At 40.1% G+C, this 27,997-nt stretch overlaps 1 protein-coding gene across 2 annotated transcripts in view; it reads right to left on the minus strand.

The window, feature by feature from the left end:
* g2e3 (G2/M-phase specific E3 ubiquitin protein ligase) overlaps positions 1–27,997 on the minus strand; it is a 72,549-nt gene that overhangs the window by 18,401 nt on the left and 26,151 nt on the right. For both annotated transcript variants that reach the window (XM_048538222.2, XM_048538220.2), the window contains exons 7-12: positions 26,274–26,380; positions 25,635–25,751; positions 19,447–19,571; positions 9,373–9,505; positions 2,681–2,994; positions 759–940 (exon numbers count right to left, since the gene is read on the minus strand). In XM_048538222.2, the coding sequence (XP_048394179.2) occupies positions 759–940; positions 2,681–2,994; positions 9,373–9,505; positions 19,447–19,571; positions 25,635–25,751; positions 26,274–26,380 (978 nt within the window). The remainder of the gene's footprint in view (positions 1–758; positions 941–2,680; positions 2,995–9,372; positions 9,506–19,446; positions 19,572–25,634; positions 25,752–26,273; positions 26,381–27,997) is intronic.

Here is a 27,997-nt window from a genome sequence, read left to right on the forward strand (position 1 = left end):
TAGAAATATGCATCTTGAGTCAGCCATTCAGGTGTAAGTCTAATATATACCGTATGGATCAACAACATTCAAATGATGCAGAGATGCTCATGAAGCATTTTGTCTCTTTTCTCCAGACATTTTCCACACAATATTCAATACCAAATAGTTGATAGTAAGTTGAGTAACAACATTCCTAAGTACACAAGTGTTTTGTGGTTTCTCGTTTTATTGCCACCTTTATCTGTAGGAACCAAATAAAGTTAGAAACTGAACAGGGTGTAGTTGTTGACCATTAACATGTCACCTAGAGATATTTTTCCCCTCTGTTGGAGATAAAGGATGTCAGTTGTGCGACTAGAAAGATTTCTACATTTGGGACTACATCTTGCATCATGTATTCTCAGGTAAGCAATAACTCAAGCAACCCATCCTTTTAACGTAGTAAAGCTTCCAACCTCAGAGACATCTGTTTCTCATTACACAGGAATTCTTCTTTCAATTTCCCACAGAACGTATCCTTATAGTTTCCCTGCTAGGAACTACCAGTATGGATCAAGTAATTTAAAACTGTGTGCTGTGCGGTTACAACCATAAGGACTTTTACTTCATTCACTCCTCACCTTGCATGGTGTTTGCAGCAGATAAGATGACTTGCACTGCTAAAGCAATTCCCCTTGGATTTGACCCCATCTCCTCTTGACAAAATAAAAAGTGCATTAGCCTAGTAGCCCTGAAAACAATAATTAAAAATAGTACAAGTATCTTTAAGAATTTACCTTTTTAATCTTTTGTGTTACATCAACATGTGTGACGTCTTCCACAGTTGGTTCAGTTACCTCTGGACCATAGGCCAGACAGCTAAACAGAGTTCTGGAGAAGAAGCTTGGTGATGGACCACCATGAACTAGTGAGATTGCAATCATCCGTCCTGCTTCATAATACCAATCACATCTAAGTGCTACAAAGGGAATAAATATAAAAACCATGTGTATATACTTTTGAGCTGCAATGACAGAGGGCAGCAAGATGGAAAATATGTGAATTCTACATCTATTGCCTTCACATTACAATAATGACTCCACCAAATAGGTATATAATGGATTCAAAAATATTTTTGAGCTTCCTAATTTAATAGCACAAGGTAAAAGAAAAAGATGCAGGTGGGTGTACTGTCATAATAGGGGGTATTCAGACATTTATTTTTCATTTAAATGATGATTGTTAAGCATCAATAGGCATTCTTAACAAGAGGCTTAAACTACAGAATTGATCAGGACTCCCAGATTCTGCTTGGAACACGGCATTTACTAATTCCACAGGTGTTGGCAGAGTTTTGTGTATTTGTGCTCCGTGGAGGCAGCCAGTCACCTCATCAACTGCCTCTACTTACACCTGAACCTGGCACCTCTGTTGTGTGAAATACACAATGTGCAGAATAGATTTGCTCAATGCAGATCTAAGCTTTGTATGTTCATTCAGACAACCAGTGCATCTCTTCAGAGAAATAAAGAGAGGAAGAGTTCTGATGCCCTTTGGGACTGTTAAAAGTAGGCCTAAGTGTGTAAACAGTAGAAAAATCAGGTAAACTAATTGGAACTTCCTAATAGACCTATCAAAAATTAAACATCAACAGCAGCTGTCAAAAGGGAGCCAAAGCATTTAAGAGTGCAACCCTATCTTTGAAAATAAAGTGTTAATGTTAAAAATATGATGTTTACTATTTCACTTTATTGGTATCCAGCCATCCATCATTATATTGGTACTTTCCCATAAGTTTGATTTATAGTTACATGTGGTTTTGAATGATGTGGGACTATGTTTCCTATGAACAGTTGTTGCACTTAAATAAAATGTTTCTTGTTAGAAGGCTGAAGTTTCTGATTTGAGAAGAAATATAAATTAGTACTTAAAAAAAAAATTAGAATTTTTTCACAAAATAAATGAAAACTGCAACACACACCAACTAACTTTATTTTATATCACCTCTGCATTGGGTCCAGAGATCTGTCAACAGTAAATACTAGGTAATTGCTATGGTAGATGAAAGGAAAGAATGTTGTGTTGATGAAATGAGTTAGCATAAAGCCATAAAGACAATGGGGATGGGCACAAGGACATAACTTGGCATGGGGGCCATACCACCATTCCTCATAGGCTCAATGGCATATCTTAGTATGAGAATCAAGGACAAAAGGAGTGGATAGAAGGCATGAGGTGGTGTGGTGGGTGGGGTAGGGGAAAGAGGGTGTTTGGCAGGGAGAGCTGGAAGGATTATTCATCTTCTGTTCTTTATTATTACAATGTTGGACAGTACTAGATTCTCATGGAAGGCCTTCTAGCCGACTCTTCTCTATACCAAAGTTCTCCAAAGTTCTTTTGGGATGGTTCATCCCTATTTTCTGTCCGGCTCCCTTTTCCTGGAATTCTATTCTATTCTCTTCTCTAGGAGTTCTAAAGCCATTAGGTAGGGAGCGTATTCTATGTAGCATTTCTAATACCTTCTGCTTCTAAAGGAATTTCTCTCGTATTAGACTATACACAAGTTATGGAAAAATGAATGTGCGTAGTTTAAGACAATTATCAATTTAACAAAGTATTATTTAGCAATGCATCTATCTTCACATATACTACATCAAGATTAAATGCAATTACAAATAAATTGAAAATAGTTATAATTCTAAACTTTTATAAAACTAACCTCGAGAGTTTAGAGTTATGTTCTTTGAGGTAGCAGAGCCTTCAAACAAAAGTGAATGCGCAAGATGATGCATCAGCAAATGAAAAAATTCATGACAGGAATTTCCCAGGTCACCAACTTGAAGTTTTCTAGCAGTATCTGAAAATTGAATGCAAATTGTGCTGGAGGGGCTGAATGCCTTGCGCCTCATCTCTCTCAGAGCTCCTTCCCAGACATTTGTTCTGTCAACATAAATTCTTGAGATGACATTCAATTTGATTTGTGACCTTAAGTCTTTCAAAATGTCTGTATGGGATTTTGACGTAAATATTTGGCTGTTGAAGAAATAGTTAAAATAGAGCAATATTTTCTAAATGAGGTTAACGACTGAAAAATATTCAGCAATTTTAATAGTCTGTAATAAAACAAACATGCAACTTTCTAATAATTTTTGTGAACTGCTTTACAACTTTAACAATGGAATCACTCTCATTTGCTTTTCTAACAAGCAACAGCCATGAGGCTAAAACAAACATGGAAAGATTGGTTTTCAAATCAAAATAAACCAAAAATAAAAGATACACAGGCCCTCACACTTACGGGGAGAGCAGTGAAAACCTGGCAAGCCAAGGACAATGAAATCTTGCTGAATTTAATGGCAAGAATTAAATTATGATTTTTCTGCCTTATAATTCCCATCTTGCAGCCAGCCACCTTGATTGGATGTTGTCATTGTGAACCCTTGACAATTAATAATGAGAGCAAAAGAAGACAGTGACCACACATGAAGTTAAAAAGAGCCAAAAAGAAAAGAGGTGGCGAGGGGTTGGAAAAAAAAACCATTGTGAGAAGAAAAGGAGATTGGGCGGTGAATTCTTGCTCTTCTTGACTTAAGAGAATTGTCCAAAAAGGAACTTACTTTGTGGAGCTCTCAACTGCCAGCTTCCTCCCTTTAAGTACCAGATTACTGTGCCCTTGGAAACCTGAAAGATTTCTCTTCAATTTAAATTAGGCTGTGGGAACCTAATTTAAAGAAAATAGTAAATTGAACACTTGCCTGCTACTGCCAAACAGTTATAGGTACTAATGTGGCAGGTTGGATGCGCATTCTCATTTCATGTTTAAAGCCCTTCTCATCATGGGGCTATATTAGTAGAGGATATGACCTGATAAGTTTGAGCATTTCTGAAGGTGGCTAAAAATGAACAACTTATGACATTTAAACATGCTCTGCATGTGCATGTTCATGGATACATTTTTTATCTCTCAGGAAATGGAGCAAAAAGGGAACTGGCAGGAAAACAGAGTTGAACAAGGTCATTGGCATGAAAGTAGTGAATGGTGCGTCAGGCTTGAAAGATCACATAGTCATTCCTCCTACTTCTTTAGTTATGTCCAAAGCAATTCACGGGAGCATTCTCAAATAAAATGTGACATCAATCCACACAAGGAGATATCAGGACTAAACTTGAGTGTTATGCATAGATTAAAATTTCAGATTAATGCGGGTAACATGCAGCCAAAGCAAACAAAATATTGGGATTAATGCGAGCCACATCAAAGAACACCATTTAGTTGTTTGCAGGTCCTTACTTAGAATGAAACTATAGTTGTGCCCAGTTCAGGTTCACACTCAAATTGGGTGATGCAGCAGTCTCGGGATATGCTCAGAGAACTTCCAAGCTTAAAGTTATTTACGTAGACTTTAACAAGTTTGGTCTGTTTTCTTTGAAATACCATGGCTTTGAAGGTCATCTAATAGATGTACTTAGAATAAAAGGGCTTAATTATTTTGGTGGGGCAGATTGAACCATAATCAGGTTTCATGCTTTTAAATTATGTAAGAGTAGTACAAGACTAGATTTCATGTAGGCCCTCCTTTCCTAGAGTAGTGAGTTTCCAGAATACGTTGTCCAGATATTGCACACAAGCTGATTCCCTATTGCCACAAAAGGAGGCCAAATCAGCATTCGCTAGAACAGAGAAAAAACATAATCCAGACAAATGTAGACTGAGTTGGCTGGGATTCAGTTACAAATGAAGCAATTTGCACATGAAACAGGGAAATGAAGAAACTTAAACTGGAAAGAGAACAGGAGATTTGAAAATTTGATTTGAAACTCTAAGAAGGGAATAAAGAAAGAAATGTTTGGAGACCAGAAGTAAGGGAAAACCTTGAATTGCTAAAAAAAAGGGCATAAGACAGAAAATTTGATTAGTACGGAGGAAGACATTAATTATGTGAACAGCACATAGCAGGCAGATTTGATGAGTCAAGATTTAATTGCTGGTTCTTATTTGGCAAGGAACATTTGGCTCATAAACTCTGTGTGGAAGGAACTGAAACATATTTCGTCTTGTTCTAGAAAATGAAGTTCCAGAGCACGTGAACGAAGATTAATGGAAATCAAAATCCAACCCTGTCGTATTGGCAAGAACGTCCAGTCTGTTTCCAGAAAACACTGTAGCAGTAAATGGAGTTGGTGACGAGGCAATAGCATTGGTAGAGTTGTGCCATGCTTCTTCAAAATCTACCATCTTAATAGGCCAGCTTAGAATAAGCAGGTGGCTTGACCCAGTATTGATAAAATTCCCATAACTCTACAATTCACATTATGTGGACGGAGAGGTGTGCAGGCGGCGGACAAGCTAATATTCTTAGACATCTAAGGGAAATACTCATTGATGGTGGTGGATGCTACATCTTACCCTCCAGATGGTTTGTTGGATGGAAAAATCTCTCTGTGGGACACGTCCTCCTAAAGTTAAATTTACAAAGATACTTAGTAAATGGAGTTATAACATTTTGCTTATTGAAATGGGTCTGTATTTTATTGGGAAATGATCTGGCAAGAGATCAGGTATAGACACCTTCAAAAGTTTTCAGCAAAGCCGGTTGTTGTGAGGAACCCAAGGTCCTGCAGGAGGAACATTCTGGATATTTACCAGATTGTGTTGCAACAAGGCCCCAGGGCCTTGGCCTATACAAGATAAGGCGAACTGGGGAAGGCAAATCAAGTTTGGTTGACAGAGATTTTTGAGAAATTGAATGGGGTTGAAGACCCTAAAGGAAGCAGATCATATTTGATTGAGATCCAAAGGCAGATTCTGGCTTGCAGTGCTCATTCCTGCACTGACATGGAGTCTGTGAAGATGTGAGTATAACCATCTTTTGATTAGGAAGTGCAGAGCTTCTCAGAGACCAGATGAGGAGTGAACAGTAAGGCATTAGATGGTTATCCCTTATGGCTACTTCCTGGAAATTTTAAGGATTGCCCACAAAATTCTAATGGACATTTGGATGATCACAAGGCTCAGGCTAAGACTATGAGGTGCTTTTATTAGCCAGAGTTATATGGAGAGGTGGTTAAAATTTTATAGAGCATGGCATACACATGAGATGGTTGAGAAGACACAACATTGATCAAGTCAGGTTTATTGACAGCAGTTTCAACTTCTGATAAGCCATTCAGTGAGGTTCCAGTATTGGATCCAGGCCCAAAGTCAAATCAGGGATTAAATATTCTGTACTTGACTAATTGGAGAAAGTTTATAGCAAGTGTTGCAATTACAATCCATTTTTTCAAGTCAACTATGAGTTACCGAAAGAAGTTCAGTCCAACCAGGGGTCAAACTTCATGTCACTTTTTAAAAATTCCTTTAGGTTGAACAATTTGTTCACTGCCAGCATTTATTGCCCATCCAAACAGGAAAGGTGATAGCCTAGTGGTACTATTGCTGAACTGTTAATCCAGAGGCCCATGTAATGCTCTGGGAACCAGAGTTCGAATCCTGTCATGGGAGTTCGTGGAATCTGAACTCAATAAAAATTTGGAATCAAGAGTCTAATGATGACTGTAAGCTGATTGTTGGAAAAACCCATCTGGCTCACTGAGATAACAAGGTGTAGAGCTGGATGAACACAGCAGGCCCAGCAGCATCAGAGGAGCAGGCAACCTGAAGTTTTGGGTCTGGACCCATCGTCAGAAATCTGGCTCACGGATGTCCTTTTGGGAAAGAAATTGCCATCCATGTCTGGTCTACACATGACTCCAGAGGTACAGCAGAGTGGGTGACTCATAACTGCCCTCTGAGCATTTCAGGGATTGGCAGTAAAACGTTAGCCTAGCCAGCAACACCCTCATTCCATAAATGAATTTTTAAAAATGGCAATGTATAACAAGACAGCTGAGGCAGTTTGCTTATGATCCCTACTAGCAGGCCCCTCTGAAAAATTATTAGCAGCATAGTAGCCTGCTGTTTTGAGAATTATCAGGATGGAGATATAATGTATAACTGTTGTTTATTGTAAGAGATGTGCCAAATGATTCAACTTGCTTCAGTCCCTTTGAGTTAGTCTATGGATATGAAGCGATAGGACCCCTTAAATTTACTAAGGATAGACCTCAGATACAGAGAAGAAATTAATCTCAGAGATTGTGTCCAAATTCCAAGAAAGCCTTTCAAATAAAATTGTACAGTAGCTCAGGAACATCTTAAAATTTTCCAGCCAATGAGAGAAAACTCAGAATTGACCAGCTGAGACTCATACTTACAAACCTGGCGATAAGGTATCAGCTCTGATGCCTGGCTAGCCACTGAAGGCTCAGTGTTATGAACCTTATAATGGTAAAAAGAAACTGTATGAGGTAAACTATGTAATCCATGCAATGGATAGAAGTAAAAGAAATCAACAGTTATGTGTTATGCATTTTGAAAAAAAAATTAATTGGAAAGATAATCAGTTAGTGATCATTTTCCAAGTGATTCCAGAGGGAAATAGTGATACAAATACACCTGAATGATCAGTTGGAGATGTGGCTTTTAAATAGAACCTCCTATAACAAAACTTAGCAACGAGGGTGTTGAAGAGGTTAGAGAACCTATAGCACTAGTTTCCTGAGAAAGGGGCATGGCTGAGCTGTTAAAGGAGACCATGAGTCTGCACATGTGGATAAACCAAGTTAGACCTTTCTGGCTATTTATAAAGTTTAATCTAAAAACATGCCATGCCTAGTGAAAAGAACCCTCAGGAGACAATCCTAGTATATGTGCCCAGGTCAGACAGGAGGTTCAATTTGCATTGGATAAAGGTATCATTAAACAGAGCTGGAATCTGCAGTAGAACTGGTAGCAAAATCCCATCAGTCAGAGGTTGTGCATTGATTATTGCAAAATTAATGCAGTAACAAAGAACGATTTGCTCTCCAAATCCATGACTTGATTGTATTGAGAGAGTTGGGAATTCAATATTTGTTAGCAAGATTAAATTTGCTTAAAAGGTTATTGGCAAATTCCTCAGACATATCATGAGACCGCCACTTTTATAACCCCAGTGTAGAACCGGTTTTGGTATAAAGTCACGCCATTTGTTTTGAAGAATGCCTCAGACGTTATTCAACCATGTGATTACCAGATCGAGCAATTGTGTCATACATATTATTGACCTACTAGAACAGTGTCAGGTGGGAAGTTCATTTTAAATATTTAGTCTGTCCAACAGAGATTTAAAACAGGTGAATTCACAGTATAATTGGTAAAAACTGAGCTTGCCAAGGCCAAAGTCAAAGTCATTCATTTACGGCTATTATAGGCCAGGGTCAAGCAGCGCCTCGAGAAGGTAAAGTTCAGGCAATAATGGCCTATCCTGTATCCAAGATGAAAATGGAATACTACAATTCCATGATATGGACTCTAGCAGGTCTTTGTCTCTAACTTCAGTTCAGTCACACCATTGACGAATCCACGGACGAAAATGTGAATATCAAATCAGAGTCTTGTCAGACAGCCTTCGAGAAGATAAAGGCCATTTTAGTAAATGAGCACAGTTTGACTGTCCTAAACTGTAGTATGTCATTCCAAACAGCTGTTGCTTTCGGTGACATGAGTGTATGGAATGATGGGTTATTATGATTAGAGGAATAACTAAGTTTCAAAGTAATGTTCTCAGCAATTGAAAAAGCAGCTTTGAATCTCGTTTTGCTTCTTTGACAATCTGAGGTATTCATAACAAATAACCAAGGTGAAATATTAGTGTCATCTGACCATAATCCCAAACATCTCAAAACATGAGTGGTTAAGAATTCAAACTATCCTGTTAGAAGTTCAATGGTATAATAATTTATGCCAAAAATTATACACATTACAGGCAGCATGTTCGCAGATGCTCTGTCCAAAGTTTGAAAAGGTCAAGTGATTATAATGAAAAACATAAGGGCATATTAGAAGTACTTAATAAAACTAAAAGGATTTTCTCAATATACAACATACACATAATGGAATTGAAAAACCACAAGGATCGGTGAAATTAACAGTCTTCACAAAATTTCCCAGATTGAAAATATTGGGAAAAAGAATAGGCACAGCAGCAAATCCTAATGTACAAGAGAGGGAAAGAATTCTATAAATAAAGAAGAACCTGGAAAGGGAGTAATGGGGATGGCCAAGATTAAAGACATTGAGGTTTTGCTGAAGACCTGGGCATCCATGGCAGAGATAAACAATGTTGCAAGTGCAAAGATATAGACAGAGATGGGCACAGAGCAAATGGAGTTAGAAGGAATAGACAGTGAGGGTCAGAGATGCAATCATAAATATTTGAGATTCAGAATTTTAAAAAAATTAGCAACTTGTCTATAGAGACAAATTTATTTAAGCCACAATGCTAATTATGGCTATAACTTGACAATGAATACATTTTTTGCCATACTGACCAGTTTTTGCACTCTTTCAGAGTTTCACTCGATAATTTACGGCATTTAGAAGGGGAGTGCAGTTTTCCTTGATTATCTGCAAATTTCCTTTTTGGTGATTTTCTCGCTTTGCTAAGTCTTTTTCTTAACTTATCTATGGGAAAAATGAAAACAATTTTATAAAGTGAAGTTTGAAGAATTTAACATAACACATTAAAATGAATATCTAAAATGTCAGCTTTTTTTGGCTTTAAATCCAAGCATTATTCACTCTTTCAGCAGTGGCAATGACTGCAGAATTATAGATAGTTTGTTCATGCATTTCAATTCAGTAGTCGGCATGAGTTTTGGATTGAAAAAAAAAGCAACACACTTTCAATTCAGTTACCACCCAAAAAGTGACTATTGTTTCCAATTTAAGCAATTATGTAGAATTCCACTTTCTCAGCTTTAGTTTCGCACATAGCCTTTATCTGCCTGACCTTCATTCCTTTACGTTCCAAGGTTCTTGGTCTTCATCCAGTATGTATGCCTTAACCATTGAAATACTCTCACTTGTGCTTAGTAACGGCAGAAATCACTGATTCTGAGTGCTGCAAATAAATATACTGTTTCATTTGAGATCTAAAATCTTCCATCGAGTGCATTTGACATGTGTATAAATCAATAAAATGTCAAGAGTGCAGTGGAATTCAGCTCACTTATTGGAAGGATGGAGTAGATAAAACTCATGAACCTCAATATCATCCACCAAAAATATCAGCTGCTCGAGTGGTTTCTTTGCTACATGACTCAATGGGGTACTGTTTCTGCTTTAGGTAGAATTGACATTTAGTACAGCACGTTTATTTTCACATTTCTAATCACATTCATTTGCATGGCATTGGACACAAAACTTGACATTAACTAGCAAATTGGACAGTGTCCTAGAATAATTCTAAAATTTACTTTGATTTTTAAAAAAAGCACTATATTTACGAGTCATATTTTGATGTTGCTTGAACAATGCAACCTTAAAAAGGCATTACAAAAAGCGCATTTTTATAAAATCAACATCCATCCTTCACTCAAGTAACTATTTTAAACTAATGTAAATGGCTAGATGCTATACAGAATCATATACCAGTTATTTAGATGCATAGAAGTTACAATAAATAAAAAAGTACATTCAAAGACTTTAAAAATTATGTGAAGTGCCCCATGACCCCAAAACTCACCTCCTCACAGGCCCGAAATGTACAACGATAATTGGTTTATCAAGGAATTGACCCTGTTCTTTGTATTTCTTGCACAATGACATAGGGGGTGGGGTAAAGAAGAGTGCACAAGCCAGACAGTGAGTGGGGCTGTTGGCATGAGACATTGATAGCAGGAGAGTGAGGGGGTGGGCGGGAGCAGAGCAGGGGGAAGAATGGAAGAGTGCATGTGAGCAATTGCGTGAGAGAAAAGAATAAGAAAGAAATTTTTTAAAAAGTGCAAAAGTGATAAGAGCAAACAAAAAAGGCCAACTTCAGGACTTAACAGTTTGGGTAAAACAAGGTACTGCATTTCAGTAAAACAAACAAAGGGCAGGATTTATACAGTTAGTAGGGCTTTGGGGAGTGTTGTGGAACAGATAGAATGTATTTCAGGTACATAATTCTTTGAAGCTTGCGTCACACTTAGGTGATTAAGAAGGTGTTTGCATGCTTGCCTTAATTGCTCAGAAGTTTGAATAGAGGATTTGGAATGTCATGTTGAGGTTGTACAGGATGTTGATGAGGCCTCTTCTGGAGTATTGTGTACAGTGCTGGTCACCCTATTATAGGATGGATTTAATCAAGCTGGAAAAGGGTTTAGAAAAGGTTTAGTAGGATGTTGCTGGGAGTTTGAGTTCTAGGGAGAGGCTGGATAACTGCCACTTTTTCTACTGGAGCACAAGAGGTTGAGAGGTGACCTTGAGGTTTATACAATAGAGGATTATAGATGAAGTGATTGGCAGAAGTTTTTTCCTAGGGTGAGGGATTTCAAGACTGGGGGCATATTTTTAAAAAGAGAGGACAAAGATTTAAAAAGGCCATGGCAGGCAATTTTTTTCAGAAAATGGTGGCTCGTGTGAAATGAACTCCCAAAAGAAGTGGTCAACGTGGATACGGTTACAACTTTTAAAAGAATAAGGAATATATAGGAGATACAGACCAAGTGCAGGCAGGCAGGACTAGTTTAGCTTGGAATTATGATTGGCATGGACTGGTTGGACTAAAAAAGCCTGTTTCCTGTATGACCCAGTCTATGCAGTACAAAAAAAGGAAATAGAGCAACGGAGCCTGGAAACCCTACTCCAATAAACCATCCTTCCACAACTGTGACAATGACACATAATGGTACACTTTCGTTGTCCTGAAATCCACGCCTAACATGGGAACAGCACAACAGGGATGCATTGGTTTACAAGATGACAGTTCATTATGCTAAAGACAACCTGGGATAAGCAACAGAAACAATTTTGCAGCAACACCCTCAGCATGAAAACAGATTTTAAAAATCACAACCATTGATAACAAACACTTTCAAAGTTATTCTAAATGATAAAAAGCACAACAACAAAATCAGTAGTGAACAATCATGCGGAATATTATTACGGGATTAAATGGGATTTCCAAGATAGTAGAAGACTGACAGCAAACTAATGGACTACTCTCAGATTTTATTCTTTGGCTGTCAGCCAAAGCCAACATAATATTGGTTGTTGGTATCCATCTCCAAAATGGAAACGGAGGCAAAACAACTGCAGTCAATAAAACAATATAAATTATAATTTATTTTTCTCTTTTCATAAGAACTGAGCCACTGACTCAGCTTGCTTTTATTACCCATGCTTTACTAGCCTCGAGAATGTGGTAAGCCACATTGGAGACTTTGCAGTTCATGCAGTTTGGGACTTGTATGGTTGTGAGGAAGGAGTTCCAGGATTCTGATCCAGCAAGTGAAGGAATGATATAGCTCTAAGTCAGGATGCTGTGGTGCTTGAAGGGGAACTTGTAGTTGATGGCATTTTAATGCTTCTGCTGCCCTTATATTTCTAGGTGGTGGAAATCTTGTGTTTGGAATTTACTGTCGAAAAGAGCATGGTGAACATCTACAGTGCTTATAGGTGGGACATACTTGCAGGCACTGCGAGTTGATACTGGAAGGAAATCAAAATTTTAAAAAGTGGTAAAGAGGGGTGCCAATCAATTTGGCTGTTTTGTCCCGAATGAGATCAAGCTTTTAGATTGCTTTTGGAGATGTACTAATCTAGGGAAGCGGAGAGTATCCCATCACACTCCTGATTTGCAGATAGTGGATTGGCTTTGGCAAATCAGGAAACAGAATTCGCAGTTTCTGACCAGTCCTTGTAGCCACATACTTATGTGGAAGGTCCAATTCAGTTTCTGGCTAATGGTACAATGCAGAATGTTGACAATGAGGGATTCAGTTTTGCTAGTGGGTAGGTTTCGTTGTTGGACAGTCATTGTCCAGCATGATGTGACATACCAATGATTCATTCAAACTTGGATGTTGTCCAGATCCTGTTTTTCATGTCCATTGCTTCAGTATCGGAGGAGGTTGGGAATGATGCTGAACAGTGCAATCATTGACAAACATTTCCACTCTGATCTTTAAAATGAGAGGAAGATCAATGATAAAGCAGTTGAAAATGTTTAGGGCAGGGAATCGATCCTAAGCAAATCTAGTAGTGATGTCCTGGCATTGAAATGATTGGAGTCATACCTGGTGCAAAGGTAAATGGTTGCTGTTGTTGAGGATAAACAAGCGAGTTTTTGCCTATTTCCATCAATTCCAAGTTTTCTCAAGGCTCCTCAGTATCACACTCAATTATATACAGTTTTGGAAGTCAACAGCAGTCACGTTCGTTTCACCGATCAAATTCAACTCCTTTGTCTATATCTGAACCAACGCTAAAGTGGACAGGAGCAGAAGGGCCCTGGCAAAAACCAAAGAGGGCAGCAGCGAGCAAGTTATTACCGAGTAAATATCCCTTGAAAATGCAGTGTTCACGAAAGCAGCTCACCACTACAGAAAAGCAATAAATACTGTCACTGACTGGGCCACTCATGTCCAATCAGCGAATAAAACTTGCAAAGAAGCACGGTTGACAACAACTTCCATCATTTTTTTGATAGTCAAGAGCAGACTGATACAGAAGTTACTGGCCAGGTTTGGATTTGTCCTGCTTTTTGTGGACAGAACATACCTGTAAAAGTTTCTACATCGCCAAGTAGATGGCAGTAATGTACATTTACTGGAATAGCTCAGCTAAGAATGTGGCTAATTCTTGACCACGAGACTTCAGAACTATTGCCAGAATGTTATTAGAGTCCAGAGACTTTGCAAAAATTAGTGCCTCCAGCCGATGAATCGAATTGGCTGAAGTCTACTGTCTTTAATACTTTGGACCTTGGGGGTAGGGGTGGGGTCATATGGATTATCCAGCAGCTTTGGATGAAGATGAGTCCAAATGCTTCAGCATTCATTTTTGCTGGCCTCCCCACCATTGAGGGAAGACAGGATTTGTGGCAGCTCTTCCTCCAGATGGTTGATTAATTGTCCACTAACATTCATGACTGGATCTGATAATGCTGCAGGTCTTAGATCTTGGTTGTGGAACAGCTAAACTCATCACATGAAGCTTCTGCTGTTTGGTATACCCATAGCCCTGTTGCTGCTTCACTATGTTGACAACTCATTTTTAAGATATGCTTGGCGTTACTTCTGGCATGCCGTCCTGCAATTCCTCATTGAGCCAGGATTGACAGTGTTTTGATTGCATTGGAAGAGAGGGATATGCTGGGTTACAAGACCACAGTTTGTGATTAAATAGAATTTTGTTGCTGAGGGTCCATTATACTGCATGGATATCCAGTTCAGTTGCTAGATATGATTAAAATATATTAGGTTTACCACCATGTTAGTTTACGCAACATGACGGGATCTTGTCCCCATTATGGCCATAGTGTGGTCGTTCTTACAACTCTGGCTATGGACAAATGCATCAAACAGATAAACTGACGAGGGTGACAGGAAGTTAACTTTTACTTTCTATTGGTTCCCTGACCACCACCACCCACGGACCCAGCGTATCAACAATGTCTTTTAGAATTCATCAGTACAAGCACTAGTGATTAATTGTATTTCACCAGCTGCTCCGATGAGATGAGCCCATGCTTCACAGCATTAGCCTGGAACCTTAAAAATTCATTAATTCTTAGGATGTGGGTACCATCATTAATTGTCAATTCTCAGCTACCCACCAAAAGATGGAGAAGTGTCTTCTTGAAACAGTGCAGTCCATTTGGCATAGGTTTACTCACAATGCTGTTGAGAGCTCCAGAATTATGACCCAGTGACAACGAAGGAGCAGTGACATATTTCCAAATCAGAAGTGAATGGGTTGAAGGGGAAACTTGAGCAGTTTCGTTCCCTTGCCCTTCTAAATGATTGCAGTCAAGGATGTGGAAGGATTTTGAGACATCATGGAGAATTTCTGCAGTGTATCTCGTAAGTACTGAGCATCGGAATAACCTTGAGTCCGAATGTTTGTGGGTGCGGAGCCACTTAAGTAGGCTGCTTTGTCCGAGATAATTTCAAACTTCTTGAAATGTTTTTGGGCTGCACTCATCCAGACAAGTGCGGAGTATTCTGTCAAACTGACAACTGGTGCTTCTGAGACTACAATACTGTTTCCCCCCAGCTTTAAGTTAAATGTATGTATTTCAAGTTACCTTTGAATGCCATGGAGTAGTGAAGATGCCTGATCACAATATGGTTGTGGTGTCATTATGTCACTTAACTAATAATTGAGTGTCTTGGCCAAAACTCCAGGAATATAAGAGTTTGATTGCTAACACATAGCAGTTTAAGAATTTAAAAGATGGCACCAGTATGTGCCAATGAAGTGGTCACATTTGTATAAAACAATGCTGATTTAATCATTTTACTTAAAAAAAAATTCCACTGCTATTTGAGGCAGCAATGGGCAATAAATGCTGTTTTTCATGTACACATCCCATGAATGAAAAATAAAACTACACCAAGTCACTGAGTTGTCCTTACTAAGGACTTTGATGTAGCCGGATTTCATTGAGAAAGCAAAATATTTGATAGTCAATACAAGGTTGCTTCAAAAGTTAATATTATCAGAAATATAACAATTACACTTTGTATGGATGTCACCAATATTTTGACATTGTAAATAAAACAGCTAATCCAAAACTTGCTCCACAAATTGAGAGATTCTCAAATCAATATTTCCTTGGAGCAGCATTTAGACTATCCTGGCCTAGTTGCTTTAAACAATATTAGCCTTCAAGTCATATCATCAAGTCACTTGGGAAATCATGCCACAAGCAAACTGCACAAACTAAATGCCTAGAGAGAACCTAGAATCTTAAAGCAAAATTAATGAAGTGCTGCTAGCTATTAGGAATTCAAAGAGCAGAACTATATGCAAAAACTGGAGCTAACAAATGCAATCATTATTTAACAAAAAGGGAGCAAAGCAAAGCAAGGAACTGTACATTGAGTTTTTGTCTCATTTCTTTATTATAGGAAAATAATTAACAGCTTACATAAAGTGTGCATTTAGCAGAATAAGCAGAGACCAGAAATGATGCGTGCCAAACAACATTTTCACTTATGACATAAAAACAAAGTGCTGGAGAAACTCAGGAAATTTGGCAGCATCTGCGAAGAGAGAAACAGAGTTAACAGTTCAATATGAAACTTCTTCAAAATTGAAAAGTGGGCAAGTGAATAGGGTATTATACTAGGATGTTGCTGGGCATGGAAGGTTTAAGTTATAAAGAAAGGCACAATAGGCTGGCACTTTTTTCCACTAGAGCACAGACAGTTGAGAGGTGACTTTATAGAAGTTTATACAATCATTAGGAGTATAGGTTGGGTTAATGGTAGGTGCCTTTTCTCTAGAATGGGGAATTTCAAGACTAAAGGAACACTAAGTTGAGAGGAGAGAGATTTAATAAAAAAAAATAGATGAGGGGCAATTTTTTTTGAAACACAAAAGGGTGGTTTGAGTGTGGAATGAGCTTCCTGAATTAGTGGAGGATGTGGGCACAGCTACACCGTTTAAATGACATTTGGATAAGTATATGATCAACAAAGGTTTGGAGAAATATGGGTCAGGAGCAGGCCGGTGTGACAAGTTTAGTTTGAGATTATATTCTGCATGGATGGTTTGGACTGAGAGGTCTGTTTCGATGTTGTGTGACGCTAGGATTCTTTTGAAAAAAAGTTAGGAGGAGAAAGTAGAATGGGAAGGTGGGTCAGAAAAACATTAAAAAGAACACCAAGATTAGAGATCATGAGGTGAGAGAAGGCATGACAAACAAAATGGAGATGAAGTTCATGGTCTGAATCCATTCAACTCATTGTTGAGTCCTGAAGATAATAAAACACAAATAGAAAATGAATGCTGCTCCTCCAGTTCGTTTTGGGCTTCACTGGAACACCACAGCAGGCTAAGGACAGAAATGTGAGCATGACAGCAAGATGGCCAAGCTCTCTGCAACTCCATTTCATACCAGGTCAATCTGAAGGCTCTCTGCTTCTTCCTTGAATGGATGAACAGTCACATTCATCACCAGCTTCCCTTCTCTGGCTGAGTTTGTTCTCTCAATGAAAAACTTCTTTTAAGTTGTCTCATTTTAGCCAAATAAAAAAGGTGTGGCCACAGGTACCTGCATGGACCACTGTTATATGATCTTGTGTGTTAGAGTGGTCCAAGGAATGTTCACAAACTATCAGGATCCCTCTCAACACTTTTCTCTGGTGTATCAACAGAATCAGTGCCACAATCCGTTCTCATCCAGAGCTAGGAAAAAGAAAAATTGATTTGCTTTCAATGCCCACAATTTTCCCACCATCCCCTCATCCATCGACAACCTTTATCCTTCCTTGACCCCAATCTGTGTTTCTGGGTATATGCTATCTGGTAATATTCATTGTCATCACTCACAGTTAGTGGGACTACAATTAATAAACACCCCACTTTCAATTAAGGTTCTGTTTCATTCTCTCAGTTTGAGACACCAGTTTCTATGCCACTACCTTCCATAACCGTGCTTCTAACATATTTCTCTGTTACCTCAACTGGGGATTCTCTTCCATTGTGCTGGAGTCTCAACTGTGCCCGAACAGTTTCTTGCACTTTTGCCTTCGCCCTTCCCCATACTACAATGGGTTCCTATTCTCACTTTCTACTCACAAGCCTCGATAGTCACAAGATCACCCTCTGCCATTTTTGCCATCTCCAGAATGATGTCAGCATTAAACACGTTTACCGCTCCTCCCACCAGTCGTCTTAAGGGACCATTCACTTCCTGTCACCCCAGTCCACACTTCTATACACCAAATCTTGTTATCCACGTGGGTTATGGATATGGATCTCCAAAGATTTTTTGGAAATGCACAAACTGCTACAAGATAAATCTCCTATTTACTGCAAAAGACTATTTGATGTGTCAGGCCCTGTCAATAGGGGAGGACATAAACATATACAAATAGGCCTAGGACCTACATCACCCCTGCTGTGTGTTGCGAATCCATGTATACACACAAGCAGTGAGATTGTAATTGTGAACACCTCACCCTCCTTCCATGAGATTTTTTCATGCAATCACAGGCGGCACAACATTTGCTCTTTTACCTCCTCACTGAAAAAGACCCAAATACCCCTTCCAGGAGAAGCAGGGACTTAGCTGGACTTCTTTTTACAGTATTTGGTGCTCATATGCATTTTCCTTTATAGAATACCTATACTTAGTCTGCAAGTACAACCTGACCTTCCAGCCGCATGCCATTTTAATGCGCAATTTTGCTCTCATACTCACCTGTCTGTCCTAGGTCTGCCAGTGTACCAGTGAAACCCAAAATAAATGTGGAGAAACAGCACACCATTTTACACTTAGACATCTTATAACTTTTTGGACTCAGTTCAACAATTTCAAACCATGACCACTGCCCTACATTATATTTCCCTCTTCTTTGAGCCACCCCACTGTCTGGTTCTTTGATTTTTTTTCCAGCACAGTTGACATATATTCTGCTATTAACTATCTGGATCTCGCCCTCCTCAATTAACATTGCCATTCCCCTGGCCTTTTTCTGTGATCGCTAATCTCCCTCGCCAACTAATCCACCCCCAGTCCGTTGCTTCCACTTGTTTCCCTCCACCTTCTTTTAGAGTACAAACCTATTACTCTTCTACATTTCTCATCAGTTATGAAGAAATGGCAGAGTGGATTCAAAAGATTAACCATGTTTACTTATCCACAGGTGAATCCCACTTTCTGCTGGGATTTCCATCACCTGCAGAATTTTACTTATGTTTCCATTTATGGGGTAAAATCTATGGATAATGAATAAGATGGTCATTAACAAATTGAAAAAGGCATTGGAGAAATGTCATCACTCATCATGAACAAACAGTATTTGCAACTGCATGGAGTGCTTCAGGAGAACACCTACTGCATTTAAAGAGGAAAGCCAGGTATGAGGGGAAAAAAAACAAATAAAAGCACACTGCAGTTGGGTGAAACAAACCAAGATGGCAAGTGTACAAGAGAAAGGTCATATTGAACTCAATGTTAATTCTGCTGATTTCTCAACAGAATGCTGCCATGCCCGTCGAGTTTCTCAAATGTTTTGTTTATACTTAAAGTAGAAGGCCCTAAAATGTTCCTCAGACCTGCTGAGCTAAATTGCCCATTTCTGTGCTACACATTCTATGTAGCATAATTTTAAGAGGTAGGTGATGCATTTATTCTAACAAAATGCTTCAACAATAATGATGGCTATGTACCAAACTGAACTGAATTACCTTATGTCATATACTAAGAGTTTTACATAAATTGCAAGGATCTCATTTTCGCACAAGTCCTTACAATCAATATTCTAAACAATGTAATTAATTTGTAAATAGTTATTCCACTAGAACTAATGTGAACAAGATCTTGGTTACTAATATATAAACATGTTATAATGCACTTCAGTAAAAAGGTTTTAAAATAGTAATGCCACATTTCCAGAAGTTACCTGATTTATACACAATATCTCTACAATCTGGGCATTCCCAATTTTCCATGCAGATTGCCAACAATGAACATGCCAAATGAGTTCCACTGGAGCCACAGTACTTACAGAGTACGATGTCCCATTTACTGAAATAGAAAAATTGCACAGCTATTAAGTTCCTAAGTGGGAGAAAAAAAACAAGCTGCAACTTTAAGTATCACTTAGTTCCAGACAGGAGAAAAAAAAAAGAGACAACTTAATTTTCAAAACTTTATTTTATGTCATGGATTTTATAATGGCAATATTTCATGAATTAGGCACTTAGACTGAATGGCTTAGACCCCACTGTACGCAAAACAATCCAGACAGTTGACTTCCCTGATCAATTTCCTAGACTTATTTCCTTCAAGTGACAATCTAAATTCCTTTTGAAATCAATCTTGTCACTTTCTTCATCATTAAGGCAGCAGGTTCCAGTGTTACCACTTGCTGCACAAAACTTCTTCATATTCCTCCATCTCTTGGCTAAAATCTTAAATATTATCTATAATCCCCTATTCTTTGCACTATGAGCAATAGGAACAGATATTTCTCAAAAGCCATCATATAAACTTGCAAAGATTCTCTTCGGAGCACAGGGATTTGAAAAATAAAAACCTCATCTCCAACTTGATCTTAGAACTAATATCCCATGCCTGGAACCATTCTGCACTTCAAAAGGCCCTCCATCCCAACTACTTCTGTTCCCATAAACAGTAGAGTAATACTGAAGGAGTAATGAAGTCTACACCGCCTTTCCTAATTCCTTCTGTCAAAATGCATCGATACACCGCTCTAAACTAAAATCGATCTGTTCTTTCTGCTAGTCTGTGTCATGTTGCAGGCATTTCATATCATTCTCATTGCCTGCCACTCCAAGCTTGATAATTTTGCAGATTCTAATAGGGGAAAGGAATCTGCATAGGGATATAGATTGGTTCAGTGAATGGGCAAAACTTGGAGTTTACTGTGGGGAGGTGAGGCTACACAGTATGGTAGAAAGAATCACAGAAGACTATTAGCAAGTTGAGAAGATTTGTAGCTCAGGTTGAGTTTCTGGATGTGAGTTTGCTCGCAGAGCTGGAAGGTTAGTTTTCAGACATTTCATCACCATTCTAGGTAACATCATCAGTGAGCCTCTGATGAAGTGCTGGTGTTATGTCCCGCTTTCTATTTAACCTAAACAGATAAATAGAAAGCGAGACATAACACCAGCGCTTTGTCGGAGGCTCACTGATGATGTTACCTAGAATGGTGACGAAACGTCTGAAAAACCTTCCAGCTCAGCGAGCAAACTCACATCCACAGAAGACTATTATTTGAGAGCGAGAGCCTCCCAAAAAAAGTGCAGCACAGAGGGATCTGGGTGTTTTTGTGCATGAAACAAAGTATTTAAGGCAGCATTTTAGACTTTATTGTTTTGGGATTGTGCTTTACAAATAGGGAAGCCTTCTTTAAACTCAACAGGGTGTTGGTGAGGGCACACCTAGAGGGCAGAGTACAGTTTTAGCCCACTAAAGAAAGGATGTACTGGCGCTGGAGACAGTTCAAAAGAGATTCACTAGGCTGGTCCCTGGGATGAAGAGGTTGATGTACTTAAACAGATTAGGCCTTTATTCATTAGAATTTGTAAGACTGATGGGTAAAATTATTAAAATATGCAAGATTCTGACCAGTCAGATGTTAGGATTTTTCAACTGATAGGCAAGTCTTGAATAAGGGAATACAGTTGACCAGAAGGTGAACTCTTAATATGGACGTTGAATAAGTTTCTTTACCCTGCAAATCCCACCTCCCAGCCGTGAGTCTTAAGATATAGACTTTTTAGATGGACGAAAATAGAGGAGTTGAGGGCTATAAAAGAGCTAGCATCATTGCATCTGGTTCTGCTTTAGGATTTTGTCCTTTAAAAGGGTAGACAATTTTAATTTCTAGCTTGGAAATCTCCCTTCAACTGACATAGACAAGTATATTACAAGAACAAAGAGCAACTCTAATCCAGAGGCTATTCAGGCAACCTTCAGCACAGGGCATCTTCCAAACCAGTTGATGCAGTAATTAAAGCCACAAATTCTATCTGTTGCCCCTGTTACAAAAGTGGTTGCCCTTTAAACAAATGTCATTTGGCCTTTTGTAAACGGTAAGGAACAGCAACAGCAACATATTTTAATCTTTTGACTTTTCAGTTCCAAAGAGATTTCATGGTAAATTCTCTTCAAGATATAAATAATAGTCCGAATACTTGCAGCTTTTCTAGATTCCTTCATGTAGTCTCCAACCATAACAATGCATTCCCAACAATATCAATAGGTAAAATATTTCTAGATACTGTTTTGTAACTATTAATCCATTAATGATGATGTTGCATTCATTCTTAGTGAATAGAAACATTGTGAAACATCAACAGAACTGGCACTGGTACCCCATCATGCAAAATACCTACTACATAAATATATACCGTCTAAGACTCTGAAGGAGTGCAGGGTTATCACTGACTCATCAAACAGCCACCCATCCTAGAGATTCCCACTACAATTGAGACAGAGTTTGAAAGCAGAGAATAATGCTAAAATATTGTTTATTGCCAACTTAAATACCGACATCTGCCATAATAGAAATAAAAATGCTTACAAGCGATAATTATACAATTCTAAACATGGGAAGCTGAACCACTAGCCAAGGGTGCACAAGTAATTTTCATTTCTGAAAAATATACACACATTCTGAATACTTCTGTAACAATGATATTTTATCCTCCAGGAGAGCGTGTGTCAACTGGCAAGCACACTCACTGTCTGGGTGCAAGATTGTTGCAAGCTTCTCATTTCCGCCTGCTGTGCCGTTTGGCTGCTAGCAGATGGAATTTAAGTTCAGTAGTCTGAAGGAGGTACCGTACTGGGCAAATTCTTGTTTAGTTCTGAGCTGTTGAAGTTTGTTCCCAATGTTCAATTTTGAACTTCAAAGGCATTTTGCATATCCATGAGGTTAATAATCTGGTCTTGCACGCTTTGGCTGAAAGAAAATACTTCAGGGCTTCCCATTGCTTGTTGATGAGGTTCTTTTGTAGCCTCTAGCTGGCACCAATGCAGATCAATAACTTCTACAGTGAATCAAAGGGTCTATTCTTTCTTCGATAACTCATTAGCTATGTGAAATGTTGTATTAAGTCTTGGTGGGTATTTGCTGAAGATTTCTCTCAAAATGTTAAGCTCACACTGATATTCTTGGTGTGCTTGCGTGTGTTTGTTGCGTACAATTGGCTTCAACGTTTGCAGATTGACAACCAAAGGTTCACTAATCTTGAATTTGTTTTGGAGTTCTGATACCTATTCTTTGCAGGATTTAAAATGTCTTTCTAACTGCATACTTCATGACACCTTAAAATCTTTAGTTTCTTTACTGACAGCTTCACTCAGTATTTTCTTTACCTCTGAGTCAAGATCACTGGGTTGGCCTTTTGGTTCAGGTATGCTGGTCTTTACAGGCTCTCACCAAGTTAGATTATTGGGGCCTACAGACCCAGGTCATTAGCTACACAGAGTGAAGGTACAATTCTTTTCACTTGACACTTCTGCCACCCTACCTATTCACCCAAATACCGTATACATTTAATTTCCCCCTGTAGCTTCTAAAAGATATTTAGATAATATTTACACTCTTGACAGCACTGTAAAGGAGAGAACATGGCTTCTATAAGATTCTCCCTACTGTTTGAGGATTCCTGTGCTTGAAGTTTTGGAAGGATTCTTCATTGAAAGATGGTCCCAAAAAGAATCAAAGACGGATAAAAATTCTGTCTGGAAACTGGCATTCCAACCCAAATGGGAAGATTTAGGCCATGATCTTTGTTGTACTGCGAAGTTTTTAAAACACGTCCTTAAATAGAATAAAGATCTCATGACAGTCTTTGTTGACCTGGTCAAGACTTTCCACAGAAAGTTGGCAAGGCCAGTGGGAAATACTTTACAAATGTAACTGTTCTGAAACATGGATTAGCATCATTCACACAATTCGTACTGGAATAGAGGAATTCAGAAGAATGAGAGGAAATCTCAAAGAAAATTACATAATTCACAATTACAGACACAGTCTTCCCTAGTTGCAGGGCTGAGAGCCAGTCTCAGAATTAAAGGTAAACTTAGGTTTGAGATGAAGAGGAACTTTTTCCACTCAAAGGGTGGCGAACCTTTGAAATTTTCTACTCCTGAAGGCTGTGGAAATCCAGTCAGAGTTCAAGACAGTGATTAGCAGATTTCTTGTTATTAACAACATCAGTTGATAACATGAGAATGTCATTAAAGTAGACGATCAGCCTATAATCTGGAATGGTACACACAAGATAGAATAGCTTACTCCTGCTTTCATGTTCCTATCATGTAACTTCTTGACTTTATCATTTCTCATTACTACATTTTGGTCCCCTGAACTTGGGTCAGCCCTCTGTATTGGGCCAATACCAACATTAACACAGCTGGCCCTCTACTTTTTCCCTTAAGGTCTTGTACCCTTCAAGATGCAGATCCAATCCTACAACCATCATAATGGTTAATAAATCCTACTTATTCAATTCTATATTTGTTCTCAGTATTTATTTTGTTGTGAATGCTATATGCATTCAGATACAGAGCCTTTACTTTTATTTTTTATCTTTGAAAATTCTTGACTTACTTATTAGATTCATCACTCTATCCCTTTCTGCCACAGAAGCTGTTATTTCACATGTTGATATCTTTCCCATTGGTCTCGATTCTACCCTTTGATTTATCACATCTTCCTAATTTTAATGAATTGCCTCCACTATTATGTTTAATATCAACTCTACTTGTCTAGTTAAGAATGCCAGCCCTAACATGGCTCAGGTGGACAGTGCCCCATCCATACAGATCCCAATATGTCATGAAATGGACCCCATTTCTACGTCAGTCTTTCAGCCACACATTCATCTCTAATTGGATTCATTTTAATCCGAATTTGCCTGTGGCTAAGGCAACAATGAACGTTAAGGCTAGGCTTCTAAATTTGGCACCTACCTCATACTGACAACTTGATTCCCTCCCTACCTCCAACTACTTCTGCCCCACCACTTCAAGTTCTTCCCCAGCTGTGAGCAGATAACTCAAACTCTGGCGTCCAACAGGCAATGCAGCCATTTGAACTTTTGCCCTTTGCTGCAGGGAATGATGTAAATTATTTGTCAACACACAATCACAACATTCCTTCTTACTCTCACGGAATGTTTTCTTGGGTTATTGTCAGTTAGCTCAACTACCTTGTAGCTGTCACTCTCATTCAGACAAGCTAGAAGAGAACTCCAAGCCTGCTGAACAATTCCAAAAAGCTGAGGCCCTCTCGGTCACTTTACCTCCTTTACTTGCAGTCAGACTGTCCTGTCCCCAAATACCAACGAAATCTGATCTAGTTAATGTTCCGTCCAAGCTATGTGGCTGTGCATGCAGTTGCACCGATATTTCTGCACAAGGCAGTGACCACTTCCATAAGTTGCTGCTGCACACAGGACCCGAAGGCTCGTGCAGCCAAAACAAAAATTAAATTAATTGAGAACATTGGATCCAATCTCAAAAGGGTGCGATTGTTTGGTACTAATTTCTCTCTGAATAACTCACTGTTTTGAGTGACCTGTTGAAAACCTTGCAACAAGACCTACATTTTTTTACCAGGCAAATTCTTCAAATGGAACTTTTGAGCCACATAAGGCAAAGATTAGATTAGAAAGATGAATGCATGACTGAAAAACTGTTGCAGAAGAACTGCGTTCCATTTCGTGAGGCATTGGGGAAGAGTTGGGATCAGTATAGATGGAGCATTCTCTACATGAGCCATGTTAGGGCCAATATTCTGAGACGCTTCCTGAATGCTAAAGTGTTCACAGGTTAACGTGCTTATACAGTACAAATGTGTGCATATCAAAAGGATTTCATCATTCCTCACACACCACCCCCCCACCCCATCTGAGGCACTCAAATTTACAACTAAATAACGTTGCTGGTGTTTTACAGAAGATATATATGTTACCACTGTTACAGAAACTAGTTAGCTTTAAGAATGCATGTAAAACTGCATTTATGCATTAAATTTAAATAAATGTCACAGATTTTCTTAATTTCAGGTTGTTAACAAAGCAGTTATTTTGCAAAAAAGTGAGCCATTACCTGTCAGATTCAACATATTCTCTTCCCTTTTTACAGAGACATCTTTTTGCATCACATCGCTGGTAACGATGTAATAATTCTTGAAACGCATTCTCTTCAAGTTCCCAGGATGCATCCCTTCATGTAAAAGAAGAGACAATTGAGACCAAAAGAATATAAAGCTCAGTTGAAGGACTTTCGGCTGCAGGAAGTCATCAATACCTGAAAAATGTTGCATGTTCTCCCCGATTTTGGTCATTTCTCATATTACAGTTTCATACGTATACTGGGGCATTATATAACAAGATGAACACCACCTACCTTCACAATGATGACAGTTGTTTCTAAACCTGTGCGATTTGTGTTTTCAAAAGGCAAAAAAAAGCCAATGATTTTGCCACTAGGAAAAATGGCTGACAAATCATTAATGCAAAATGAGGGAACTGACACAAAGTCCTTAAAGTTATGACAACTAATTGGAACAGGATCACTAACCATTATTAATGATGAAGTGACTTATGTAACTGCACTCAATACTCCGCTGTGAGGAGCTCGCATAAGTGAATGAACAAATAAAAAGGCTCCAATGAATATTTAAAAAGGATTGCCAATTTAATTAACCATGGCTGCATAAGCTCCTATTGGCAAATGCAAACATACTTTTCTGGAACATGGATTCCCATTCGTAACATCTCTTTCTGGAATTCATCTTTATTATTGCATATAGTGCACTTGAAGAAGAACATCCCAGCACTCAGTGACTGATACTATGAAAAGAAAGAAAGGATAAATTGCATTAAATAAAAATACCGAAATAAAATACGATTCAAAATTAAGCAAGCCATCTTAAATGGGTAATTCAGACAAATTATAGAAGAGCAGCAGGGAAAGCAGCAGTGTTTGATTAAATCCAAGGCAAAGATATGAACAAGTCAAAGATAATGGCAATCAACTGGAAAAAGAAGAGTTCAGCAAATTAACAAAATAGCCCAAATTCACTGGGAAGACAAAAATTTAAGAAGGTCCACAGATCAGCGATGTGCAACCTATTAATGCAAGGTGTTTGGAGAGCGAGAGAGCGCGCGCGAAGGAGAGCGAGAGCGCGCGCGAAGGAGAGCGAGAGCGCGCGCGAAGGAGAGGGAGAGCGCGCGCGAAGGAGAGGGAGAGCGAGAGCGCGCGCGAAGGAGAGGGAGAGCGAGAGCGCGCGCGAAGGAGAGGGAGAGCGAGAGCGCGCGCGAAGGAGAGGGAGAGCGAGAGCGCGCGCGAAGGAGAGGGAGAGCGAGAGCGCGCGCGAAGGAGAGGGAGAGCGAGAGCGCGCGCGAAGGAGAGGGAGAGCGAGAGCGCGCGCGAAGGAGAGGGAGAGCGAGAGCGCGCGCGAAGGAGAGGGAGAGCGAGAGCGCGCGCGAAGGAGAGGGAGAGCGAGAGCGCGCGCGAAGGAGAGGGAGAGCGAGAGCGCGCGCGAAGGAGAGGGAGAGCGAGAGCGCGCGCGAAGGAGAGGGAGAGCGAGAGCGCGCGCGAAGGAGAGGGAGAGCGAGAGCGCGCGCGAAGGAGAGGGAGAGCGAGAGCGCGCGCGAAGGAGAGGGAGAGCGAGAGCGCGCGCGAAGGAGAGGGAGAGCGAGAGCGCGCGCGAAGGAGAGGGAGAGCGAGAGCGCGCGCGAAGGAGAGGGAGAGCGAGAGCGCGCGCGAAGGAGAGGGAGAGCGAGAGCGCGCGCGAAGGAGAGGGAGAGCGAGAGCGCGCGCGAAGGAGAGGGAGAGCGAGAGCGCGCGCGAAGGAGAGGGAGAGCGAGAGCGCGCGCGAAGGAGAGGGAGAGCGAGAGCGCGCGCGAAGGAGAGGGAGAGCGAGAGCGCGCGCGAAGGAGAGGGAGAGCGAGAGCGCGCGCGAAGGAGAGGGAGAGCGAGAGCGCGCGCGAAGGAGAGGGAGAGCGAGAGCGCGCGCGAAGGAGAGGGAGAGCGAGAGCGCGCGCGAAGGAGAGGGAGAGCGAGAGCGCGCGCGAAGGAGAGGGAGAGCGAGAGCGCGCGCGAAGGAGAGGGAGAGCGAGAGCGCGCGCGAAGGAGAGGGAGAGCGAGAGCGCGCGCGAAGGAGAGGGAGAGCGAGAGCGCGCGCGAAGGAGAGGGAGAGCGAGAGCGCGCGCGAAGGAGAGGGAGAGCGAGAGCGCGCGCGAAGGAGAGGGAGAGCGAGAGCGCGCGCGAAGGAGAGGGAGAGCGAGAGCGCGCGCGAAGGAGAGGGAGAGCGAGAGCGCGCGCGAAGGAGAGGGAGAGCGAGAGCGCGCGCGAAGGAGAGGGAGAGCGAGAGCGCGCGCGAAGGAGAGGGAGAGCGAGAGCGCGCGCGAAGGAGAGGGAGAGCGAGAGCGCGCGCGAAGGAGAGGGAGAGCGAGAGCGCGCGC

This window comes from Stegostoma tigrinum, chromosome 10 (genome assembly GCF_030684315.1).
Source record: "Stegostoma tigrinum isolate sSteTig4 chromosome 10, sSteTig4.hap1, whole genome shotgun sequence".
Classification (NCBI taxonomy): Eukaryota; Metazoa; Chordata; class Chondrichthyes; order Orectolobiformes; family Stegostomatidae; genus Stegostoma; species Stegostoma tigrinum.